The sequence below is a fragment of the Equus quagga genome, chromosome 13 (assembly GCF_021613505.1).
Source record: "Equus quagga isolate Etosha38 chromosome 13, UCLA_HA_Equagga_1.0, whole genome shotgun sequence".
NCBI lineage: Eukaryota > Metazoa > Chordata > Mammalia > Perissodactyla > Equidae > Equus > Equus quagga.
In genome coordinates, this window is record NC_060279.1 from 99,686,527 (window position 1) to 99,698,742 (window position 12,216).

At 35.1% G+C, this 12,216-nt stretch overlaps 1 protein-coding gene across 6 annotated transcripts in view; it reads right to left on the reverse strand.

The window, feature by feature from the left end:
* Positions 1-1,555: 1,555 nt before the first annotated feature.
* Positions 1,556-12,216, reverse strand: part of LOC124249789 (zinc finger protein 345-like) — a 36,750-nt gene continuing 26,089 nt past the window's right edge. For all 6 annotated transcript variants that reach the window (XM_046681150.1, XM_046681148.1, XM_046681151.1 and 3 more), the window contains one exon: positions 1,556-4,553. In XM_046681150.1, the coding sequence (XP_046537106.1) occupies positions 2,800-4,553 (1,754 nt within the window). In that variant the 3' untranslated portion in view covers positions 1,556-2,799. The remainder of the gene's footprint in view (positions 4,554-12,216) is intronic.

Here is a 12,216-nt window from a genome sequence, read left to right on the forward strand (position 1 = left end):
AAAATCTATTTTCTTACAGTTCTTGGGGACAGATGTGCAGAATCACAGTATTGGGAGGACCATGCTCTTTCTGAAGGCTCTAGGGAAGGATCCCTTCTTGCCCCTTCCAGTTTCTGGTGGTTACCAGTAATCCTTGGTGCTCCCTGGCTTATAAAGACATCATTCCAACCTCTGTCTCTGATATCACATGGCCTTTCCTATGTTTGTATCCATATTTCCCTCTTCTTATAAGGACACCAATCACTAGAGTAGTGCCTGCTCTAATCCAATATGACCTCATTTTAACTTGATTACATCTGCAAAGACCATTATTTTCAAATAAGGTCACATTGACAGGTACTGAGAGTTAGGACTTGAACGTTTTGGAGAACACAATTAAACCCTCAATAAATACCTAAAAATGGACGGGCATACCATGTTCATGGATTGGAAGACTCAGATAGTAAAGATGTCAATTATCCCCAAATTGAATTCCTATTAAAATTTCAGTAAGCTTTTTTTTGTAGATATAGGTAAGTTTATTCTAGAAATTATATGAAATGGCAAAAGACCTAGAATAGCTAAATAAATTTTGAAAAATAATAAAGTGGGGAGAATCACTCTACCCAACATTAAGACATCCTATAGAGTAACAATAATCAAGACAGGGTGGTATTGGCAGAGAGATAGACACAGGTCAATGGAATAGAACAGAAAACCCAGAAATAGATGTACACAAATATATTCAATGGATTTTTGACAAAGATGCAAAAGAAATTCAATGGAGGAAAGATATTCTTTTCAACAAATGGTGCTGGAATAATTGGACATCCATAAGCCAAAACAAACAAGAATATCAAGCTAAAGTATACAATGTACACAAAAAGTTAACTCAAAATGGATCATAGACTTAAATGTAAAACATAAAACCATGAAAACTTTATGCAAACACATAAGAGAAAACCTTTGGGACCCAAGGCTAGTCAAGGACTCCTTAGGTTTGATATCAAAAGTGAGATCCATGAAATGAAAAACTGATAAACTAGAACTTATCAAAACTGAAAACTTCTGCTCTTCAAAAGACCCTGTTAAAAGGATGAAAAGCTAAGCTATGCCCTGTGGAAAAATATTTGCAAACCACATACTCAACAAAGGACTAGTATCATCTAGAATATAGAAAGCACACTTTCAAAACCCGAAAGTAAAAAAAATACAAGCATACTTCATTTTATTGTACTTCACTTTATTATGATTTGCAGATGTTGCTTTTTTTCTTACAAGACACTACACCAGCAAAAAGATGATGACTCACTGAAGGTTCAGATGATGGTTAGTACTTTTTAGCAATATTTTAAAATTAAGGTATGTACCTTGTTTTTTTAGACATAATGCTACTGCACACTTAATAGACTACAGTATAGTGTAAACATAACTTTTTTCCCCCCAAGGAAGATCAGCCCTGAGCTAACATCTGTGCCCATCTTCCTCTATTTTATATGTGGGACGTCTGCCACAGAATGGTGTGATAAGCAGTGTGGAGGTCCATACCTGGGATCTGACCCAGGAAACCCTGGACTGCTGAAGAGAAGCACATGAACTTAACTACTGCACCACCAGGCAGGCCCCTAAACATAACTTTTGTATGCACCGGGAAACCCCAGAATTCACGTGACTTGCTTCATTGCAATATTTGCTTTACTGCAGTGGTCTGGAACCAAACCTGCAATATCTCTAAGGTATGCCTCTACAGTTCAAAAATGAGTAAAAGATACGGAAAGGCATTTCACCAAGATGGATATACAGATGGCAAATAAGCACATGAAAAGGTGTTCAGTATCATTAGCCATTAGGGAAATGCAAATTAAAACCACAAAGAGACATCACCACACACCGATCAGAATGGCTAAGATAAAAAGTGGTGACAACAACCAAATGCTAGATGCAGAGGAACTGGGTCATTCACATGTTCCTGGTGGGAATGTAAAATGGTAAAGCCACTTTGAAAAAATAATTTGTCCATTTTTTATAAGAGAAAACATACATTTATTATAAGAGTCAGAAACTGCACTGCTAGGAATTTATACCAGAGAAATGAAAATTTACTTTCACACAAAAACCTATAGACAAATGTTCATAAGCAACTTTATTTGTAACAGCCAAATACTTTTTTCCTTAGGGTTCCCTTCTGGTAAGAATTTTATGATTTAGAACAAGGTATAACCTCACATTAATTATATTAGACACTTTTGTTCCAAAATGGTTTATCTGATGCTTAGTAAAAGTGACAAAAAGATTACCTTATGTATTGTTATTTTTTAAATCTCCCTCTCATTTGAATTTTGTAATAGTATGTGTTTAAAGTACCAAATAAAAATGTTTACAATAATAGCTAACATTTATTAAGCATAAACAATGTATTACACATTGCTTTAAGGCTTTAACTGTATTTACTCCTTTAAATTGCAGAACACTAAGATGAGATATATGATATTAATGTTTTATAAATGAGTAAACTAAAGCACACAGAGGTTAAGAAACTTCCCCAAAGGAACACACGCACACAGTAAATGGTGGAGCTCAGGTGATGCTGGACAAGAGAATGATGCTGAACAAGAGAACCCTACATTTTAGGGTTGTGCTCTTGTAATGAATTCACTTATGTCTAACAAAGATTGAAATAAGATGAAAGGTAATTCTGCATTTATATTAATCTAGCCTTTCTTACTGTGAATTCTCTGAAAGTGAATTACTTATGAATGAAAATTAAAAAAGGATTCCCACATTCACAACCTGAAGTGTCTAATATTCCAAAGCTGAATGTCATGGGCAGACAGGTAGAGGATTTACTAAATTAAGATTTTGGTGCAGCTTTTCTCCATTATGAAGTTTATGATGTTGCATAAGGTGTGAATGACGTCTAAAGTCCTTACCACATTCATTACATTTATAAGGCTTCTCACCAGAATGAATTCTCTGATGTTGAGTAAGTTGTGAGCCACGATTAAAGGCCTTCCCACAGTCATTACATTTGTATGGTTTCTCACCAGTATGAATTCTCTGGTGCTGAGTAAGATGTGAACCACGAATAAATGCTTTCCCACATTCATTACATTCATAGGGCTTCTCGCCAGTATGAACTCTCTTATGGTAAATTAGCTGTGAGCCACGAATAAAAGCCTTACCACATTCCTCACATTCATATGCTTTCTTACCAGTATGAAAAATCTGATGTAGAGTAAGTTGTGAGGCACAAATAAAGATCTTCCCACACTGCTTACATTCATAGGGATTCTCACCTGTATGAATTCTTTGATGTTGAGTCAACTGCGAGCCATAAATAAAGGCCTTACCACACTCTTTACATTCATAGGGTTTTTCACCAGTATGAATCCTCTGGTGCTGAGTAAGATGTGAGCCACGAATAAAAGCTTTCCCACATTCCTTACATTCGAAGGGTTTTTCACCAGTGTGAATTTTTTCATGTTCAGTAAGTTGTGAGCCACGAATAAATGATTTCCCACATTCTTGACATTCATAGGGTTTCTCACCAGTATGAATCCTCTGATGTCGAAGAAGCTGTGAGCCATAGTTAAAGGCCTTTCCACATTGCTTACATTCATGTGGTTTCCTACCTGTATGGATCCTCTGATGTTCCGTAAGTTGTGAGCCACGAATAAAGGCCATCTCACAATCTTTACATTTATAGGGTTTTTCACCAGTATGAAGTCTATTATGTAGAGTAAGCTGTGAGCCATAACTAAAGGCTTTCCCACATTTCTTACATTCGTAGGGTTTCTCACCAGTATGGATTCTCTGATGCTCAGTAAGTTGGGAGCCACGAATAAAGGCCTTTCCACATTCCTTACATTGATAGGGTTTCTCTGAGGTATGAACTCTCTGATGGTAAGTAAGTTGAGAGCCACGAAAAAAGGCCTTCCCACATTCATAACATTCATATGATCTTTCACCAGTATGAATTCTTTGATGCTGGGTAAGATGAGAGCCACGAATAAAGGCCTTCCCACACTCTCTACATTCATAAGGCTTTTCCCCTGTATGAATTCTTTGATGATAAGTAAGTTGCGAGGCACAAATAAAGGCTTTTCCACATTCCTTACATTCATATGGTTTCTTAGCAACATGAACTCTCTGATGGTAAGTAAGTTGTGAGCCTCGAATAAAGGCCTTTCCACATACTTTACATTCATAGAACTTTTCATCAGAATGAATTTTCTGATGTTCAGTCAATTGAAAGCCATGGATGAAGTATTTTCTACATGCTTTACATTCATAGGATTTCTCAATAGAATGAATTCTCTGTTTTAATGTAAGGGATGTATCGGTCTGGCTAAAATTGGGAATTTCTTCATAAGTGATGACTAATTGCCTGAGAAGTTCCTCTTTATTTCCTAATTGGCTTTCAAACTGGTCTTTGCATTCCCTATCATCTTGAAAACTTTTACACTCATGCTTATGGCTTGCAAGTTGTTCTATTATTTCCCATTGAGATGATTCTATTTCATAAATTTCTCTTTTTGATGAGAGGTTCTTGCTCTTACACCTGGATCCTAAGTCTGTAAGATAACAAGAAAGTAAACAAATGCTATTTTCATACTGCTTGAAAAATGAAACTTCTAAGCTAGAAATGTTAGATTCTAACTGAATATTATATTCATACTCATAAAATGTCAATGGAACCAATGTAGAAGAAAAGAAAAATCCAGAAACAGACACAATTATAACTGCAAATTTAGTACACAATAAAGCTGGCAGCTCAACTAAGTAGGGAAAAGATGGACCCTTTTTAATCAATGAAGTGATAAACATAAGGATAAACATACAGGAAACAGATAAAATTGCATTAATTCCTCATCACACAGCCAGATAAATTCCAAATGGACCAGAGATCCACATTTACAGAAGTGAAAACATACAAATAATTAGAATAAAACTTTAGTGACTTCTTCTGTAACCTAGGAATGGGGAAAACGTTCCTAATCATAACTTGATAAAAATGTCCACATTACATTTAAAGAAGAAAAAAAAAAAAAGGTTAGCACGTCAAAAACACGATAAGGTAAGTAAAATGACAAACTGGGAAAAAAATATTTGTGAAGGTGCAATATCCCTAATACATAAAGTTTCTAAAAATAGATGAAAGAAAAAGACTACCAACATTATATAAAAATGGACTAGAGAAACGGACAGTTGATAAAAAATGTAAATGGCTTTTCACCAAATGAAAGTATACTCAACTTTTTAAGATAAACGCAAATTAAAACTCCAGAAAGGTGACAATATGGAGAACATGGAGGATATAGAGAAACTGGAACTCTCATACATTGCTGATGGGAATGTAAAATGGTACAGGTGCTTTGGAAAACAGTTTTGCAGTTCCTCAAAGGGTAAATATAGAGTTGCCATATTATACAGCAATTTCACTCCTAGTTATATACCCAACAGAAATGTCCAAAATAACCCCAAATCCCTCTCATGATATATGCCCAATAGAATTGAAAATGTGTCCATATAAAAACTTGTAAACAATGTTCACAACATTATTATTCATAATAAGCAAAAAGTAGAAACAACTCAAATGTCCATTAACTGATGAATGGATAAATAAATTGTGGTATGTCCATACAATGAAATATTTGGCCACAAAAAGAAATACTGATATATGCCACAACATGTGTAAGCTTTGAAAACAATATGCTTAGTGAAAGAAGCCAGTCACAAAAGAGCACATATTATATAATTCCATTTATATGAGTTGTCCAGAATGGGCAAATCTATAGAGACAGAAAGATTAGTAGTTGCACAGGGCGGGGCGTTGGAGGAAAATAAGAAATGGCTTTTACTGGATATTGGGTTTCGTGTTGGGGTGATGAAAATGTTCTAAAATTGACAGTGGTGGTAGCTATACAAGACTATGAATATACTAAAAGTCATCAATTTGTCTACTATAAATGGGTGAATTGTATGGTATGTGAATTGTCTTAATAAAGCAGTTTTAAAAAGTTACACTGAGGTGCTATTTCTCACCTCTTACAATAGCGAATTTCCAAATGTGACATCAAAGTCTGTTGGCAAGGCTGAAGGAAACTGGTACTCTCATACACTGCCAGTATGAATATGAATGAATACCAACCCTATGAAAGGGAATGTGGCAATATTTAGCACAATTAGATATGTTTTGGTCTAGCAACATGACTTATGTGAAATCTATCCCAAAACGGCACTAGGAAAATTTCAAAAATTCTCATGCATAAGGTTTTCACTGAAGCACAATTTTGTTACAGCAAAAAATTAAAAATAACCCAATTATCCACTTGTAGGGGGCTGGTTGAGTAATTCATAGTATATCCACATCATGGAGTACTATGCAACAGTTTAAAAAGGGAATATACTTTTATATTAATATGGAGTGCTGTTTAAAATACATTGTTAACTGTAAAAAGATATAGACAAAAGTACGTATACTTATGCTTTTCATCTTAGGATGGAGAGGAAGTATGGATATATAATACACATTTGCCATTATTTTTAAAAGGCAGGGATGACCCCATAGTTACAGAGTGGGGAAGGAATAGGTGGAGGGGGCAGGGATAGAAGTCAGACTTCTTTCAACATAACTTGCTTTGTAGATTTGACTTTGGAGCTAAATAAATATTTTATGTAATTATAAAGCAAAATTAAATTATAAGAAAGCATAGCTTAAAAATTGAAAACACTGAATAAAAAAATCCAGCATCTACAATTGGTGGCATACCCATAACAGGAAACTATTTCACATAACTTCCAAACACAGTAATTTGAGATACACACTACATGGGGGAAAAAAAGAACTGCCAAAGTAATTATCTCAAACTGTTTTGATTATCATATTGTTGGTGGTAGTGCTGATCTTCTTACTTTATAGGGATGTGTGTATGATGTGGGATAAAATAAGTGTGATGTTCTATCACTCTTAGTGCCATGACAACTGGGACTCCTGGCATGAGAGAAAATAGATGCAGATGTAAGATTTTAAAAAGTTAAATAAAAAGCCTGCAGTTCAGAATTTAAATTGGACGTATTGGTATGAACTCATACTATAGTTTATCTTTTATTTTAATTAATACATTTTATTTCTTAGAGGACTTTTAGGCTTACCAAAAAACTGAACAAAGTCCAGAAAGGTCCCACATGTCCCCTTTCCTTGCCCGCCCCCCCCATTTTCTGTTATGATTACTACCCTAATGTCTCGCATTGGTATGATACATTTGTTACAGTTGATGAAACCATATTGAAACATTATTACTACTAAAGTCAACAGTTGACATTAGGGTTCACTCTTTGTGTTACAAAGTTCTATGGGTTTTGCCAAATGCATAATGTCATGTATTCACCATTACAGTATCATACAGAATAGTTTACCTAAAACTCCCCTGTACCCCACCTAGTCATTCCTCCTCACTCCCCAAATCCTGGCAAGCACTGATGGTTTTACTGAGTCTATCATTTGCCTTTTGCAGAATGTCATACAGCTGGACTCATAAAGTTTGTAGACTTTTCAAACTGTCTTCCTTCACTTAGCAATATGCTGAGTATTTAAGGTTCCCTCATGTCTTTTCATGGCTTGATAGCTTATTTCTTGTCACTGCTGAATAATATTCCATGGTATGGATGTACCACATTTTATTTATCCATTCACTGACTGAAGGACATCTTGGTTGCTTCCAAGTTTTGGCAACTATGAACAAAGCTTCTATAAACATTTGTGTACAGATTTCTGTGTAGACAAAAGTTTTCCATTTATTTGGGCAGATATCTAGGAGCACAACTGCTGGATCAAATAGTAAAACTATGTTTAGTTTTGTAATAAACTGTTAAACTATCTGCCAAAGTGGCTGTACCATTTTGCATTCCCACCAGCAATAAAAGAGAGTTCATGTTACCCCACATATTTTACAGCATTTGGAGCTGTCAGCATTTCCGATTTAGTCCTTCTAATAGATGTGTAGTTAAATCTCATGGTGTTTTGTTTTCCAATCCCCTAATGACATATGATGCTGAGCATCTTTTCATATACTTATTTCCCATCAGGTTACATTCTCTGGTGAGGTATCTGTACAGATCACTTGCCCACTTTTAAATTGGGTTGTTTTCTCATGTTCAGTTTTAAGAATTCTCTGTATATTTTGGATATAAGTCCTTTATGAGATATTTGTTTTGCAGATTCTTTTTACTGGAAATTCAATTTTATTTTACTTTAAATTTTTTGGTGAGGAAGATCAGCCCTGAGCTAACATCTGTTAACAATCTTCCTCTTTTTGCTTGAGGAAGATTGTCCCTGAGCTAACATGTGTGCCAGTCTTCCTCTATTTTGTATGTGGGACACTGCCACAGCATAGCCTGACGAGCAGTGTGTAGGTCCATACACAGGATCTGAACCCACAAAGCCCAGGCTGCTGAAGAGGAGTGTGTGAATTTAACCACTGTGCCACTGGGCTGGCCCCTATTTTATTTTTTATTGCAGTAACATTGGTTTATAAAATGATAAATTTCAGGCATACATCATTATATTTAGATTTTTGTGTAGATTACATCATGTTCACCACCCAAAGACTAATTAAAATCCATCGCCATACACATGTGCCTAATTACCCCTTTTGCCCTCCTTCTTCCCCTCTTCCTCTCTGGTAGCCACCAATCCAATCTCTGTTTCTATGTGTGTGTTTGCTGTTGTTGTTACCTTCTACTTATAAGTGAGAACATACAATATTTGACTTTCTCCATATGATTTATTTCCCTTAGCATAATACCCTCAAGGTGCATCCATGTTGTCAGAATGGCCAGATTTCATCCTTTTTTATGGCTGAGTAGTATTCCATTGTGTATATATACACATCTTGTTTATCCATTTGTCCCTTGATGGACACTTAGGTTGTTTCCAAGTCTTGGCTGTTGTGAATAATTCTGCAGTGAACATAGGGGTGCATGTATCTTTATGCATTCGTGTTTCATGTTTGGATAAATACCCAGCAGTGAAACAGATGGATCACATGGTAGTTCGATTCTTAATTTTCTGAGGAGTCTCCATACTGTTTTCCATAGTGGCTGCACCAGTTTGCACTCGCATAGTGTTGTATGAGAGTTCCCTTTTCTCCACATCCTCTCCACACTTGTTTCCTGTCATGTTAATTATAGCCATTCTGACAGGCATAAGATGATATCTCATTGTCATTTTGATTTGCATTTCCCTGATAATTAGTGATGGTGAAAATCTTTTCATGTGCCTGTTTGCTATCTGTATATCTTCTTTGGAGAAATGTCCCTTCAGATCTTTTGCCCATTTTTTAATTGGGCTGTTAGTTTTTTTTGTTGTGGAGACATATGAGTTCTTCATATATTTTGGATATTAACTCCTTATCATATATATCGTTTGCAAATACCTTCTCCCCATTGTTAGGCTGTCTTTTCATTTTGTTGATGGTTTCCTTTGCTGTGCGGAAGCTTTTTAGTTTGATGTGCTCCCATTTGTTTATTTTTTCTTTTGTTTCCCTCATCCAGTCAGACATAGTACTTGAAAATATGCTGCTAAGACTGATGTTGAAGAGTGTACTGCCTCAGTTTTCTTCTAGAAGATTCATGGTTTCAGGTCTTACATTCAAGTCTTTAATCCATTTTGAGTTAATTTTTGTGTATGGAGAAAGATAATGGTCTACTTTTATTCTTTTGCTTGTGGCTGTCCAGTTTTCCCAACACCATTCAATGAAGAGACTTTCCCTTCTCCATTGTATGTTCTTGGGGCCCTTGTCAAAAATTAGCTGTTCACAGGTTTATTTCTGGGCTCTCAGTTCTGTTCCATTGATCTGTGAGTTTGTTTTTGTGCTAGTGCCATGCTGTTTTCATTACCGTAGCTTTGTAGTATATTTTGAAATCAGGGAGTGTGATACTTCCAGCTTTGTTATATTTTCTCAGGATTCCTTTGGCTATTCAGGGTCTTTTGCTTTTTCACATAAATTCTACATAAAATTTCACATAAATTTCTTTTATTTCTGTGGGAAAAGTCATTGGAACTTTGATAGGGATTGTATTGAATCTGTAGATTGCTTGAGGAAGTACGGACATTTTAACTATGTTAATTCTTCCAATCCAAGAGCATGGAATATCTTTCCCTTTCTTTGTGTCTTCTTCAATCTGTTTCAACAATGTTTTATAGTTTTCAGTATACAGGTCTTTCACTTCTTTGCTTAAATTTATTCCTAGGTATTTTATCCTTTTGTTGCAATTGTAAATGGGATTGTATTCTTAGTTTCTCTTTCTGCTACTTTGTTGTTAGTGTATAGAAACACAACTGATTTTTATGTTGATTTTTTATCTTGCAATTTTACCATATTCATTTATTATTTTTAAAAGATTTTTGGTGGATTCTTTAGGGTTTTCTATACATTAAATCACATCATCTGCAAATAGTGACAGTTTCACTTTTTCCTTTCCAATTTGGATCCTTTTTATTTCTTTTTCTTGCCTAACTGCTCTGGCTAGGACTTCCAACACTATGTTAAGTAAGAGTGGTGAGAGTGGGCACCCTTGTCTGGCTCCTGTTCTTAGAGGGATAGCTTTCAGTTTTTCTCCATTGAGAATGATATTAGCTGTGGGTTTGTCACATATGTCATTCAGAGGTTTTATCATAAATGTATGCTGTATCTTCTCATTGCTTTCTCTGCATCTATTGAGATGATGATGTGGTTTTTATTCTTCATTTTGTTAATGTGATGTATCATGTTGATGATTTGTGGATGTTGAACCATCCCTGGAATAAATCCCACTTAATCATGGTGTGTGATCTTTTAAATGTATTGTTGTATTTGATTTGCTACTATTTTGTTGAGGATTTGTGCATTGATGTTCACTAGTGACACTGGCCTGTAATTTTCCTTTTTTGCATTGTCCTTGTCTGGTTTTGGTATCAGGGTAATGTTGGCTTTGTAGAATGAGTTGGGAAGCTTCTCCACCTCTTCAATTTTTTTAAGAGTTTGAGAAAGATAGGTATTATGTCTTCTTTGAATGTTTGGTAGAATTCCCCATGGACATTGTCTGGTCCTGGACTTTTATTTTTTGGGGGGTTCTTGATTACTGTTTCAGTCTCCTTACTGGTGATTGGTCTATTTAATTCTCTATTTCTTCTTGATTGTTTTGGAAGGTCGTATGATTCTAAGAATTTATCCATTTCTCCTAGACTATGCAATTTGTTGGCATTTAGCTTTTCATAGTATTCTCCTATAGTCTTTTGTATTTCTGAGGTGTCATAATTTCTTCTCTTTCATTTCTGATTTTATTTATTTGAGCCTTCTCTCTTTTTTTCTTGGTGAATCTAGCTAAGGTTTATCAATTTTGTTTATCTTTTCAAAGAACCAGCTCTTGGATTCATTGATTTTTTTCCTATTTTTTTAGCCTCTATTTTATTTATTTCTGCTCTGATTTTTATTTCCTTCCTTCTACTGATTTTGGGATTTGTTTGTTCTTTTTCTAGTTCTTTGAGGTGTACTGTTAGATTATTTGAGATTTTTCTTGTTTGTTGAGGTAGGTCTGTATTGCTATAAACTTCTCTCTTAAAACTGCTTTTGCTGTATCCTATAAATTCTGGCATGTCATATTTTCATTTTCATTTGTCTCTAGGAATCTTTTGATTTCTCCTTTGATTTCTTCATTGACCCAATTGTTGTTCAGTAGCATATTGTTTAATCTCCACATATTTATGGCTTTTCTAAGTCTCTTCCTGTAGTTGATTTCTGGTTTCATACAGTTGTGGTCAGAAAAGATGCTTGGTATTATTTCAATCTTCTTAAATTTACTGAGACTTGTTTTTTGGCCAAATATGTGATCTATCCTGGAAAATGTTCCATGTGCTTTTGAAAAGAATGTGTATTCTGTAGTTTTTGGATGGAATGTTCTGTATATATCTACTAAGTCCATCTGGTCTAATGTGTCATTTAAGCCCAATGTTTCCTTATTGATCATCTGTTTGAATGATCTATCCATTGGTGTAAGTGAAGTGTTAAAGTCCCCTACTATTATTATGTTACTGTCTATTTCTCCTTTTATGTCTGTTAATAATTGCTTTATATACTTAGGTGCTCCTGTGTTGGGTGCATAGATATTTGCAAGACTTATATCCTCTTGTTGGATTGTTCCCTTTATCATTATGTAGTGACCTTCTTTGTCTCGTTACAGTTTTTGTTTTAAAGT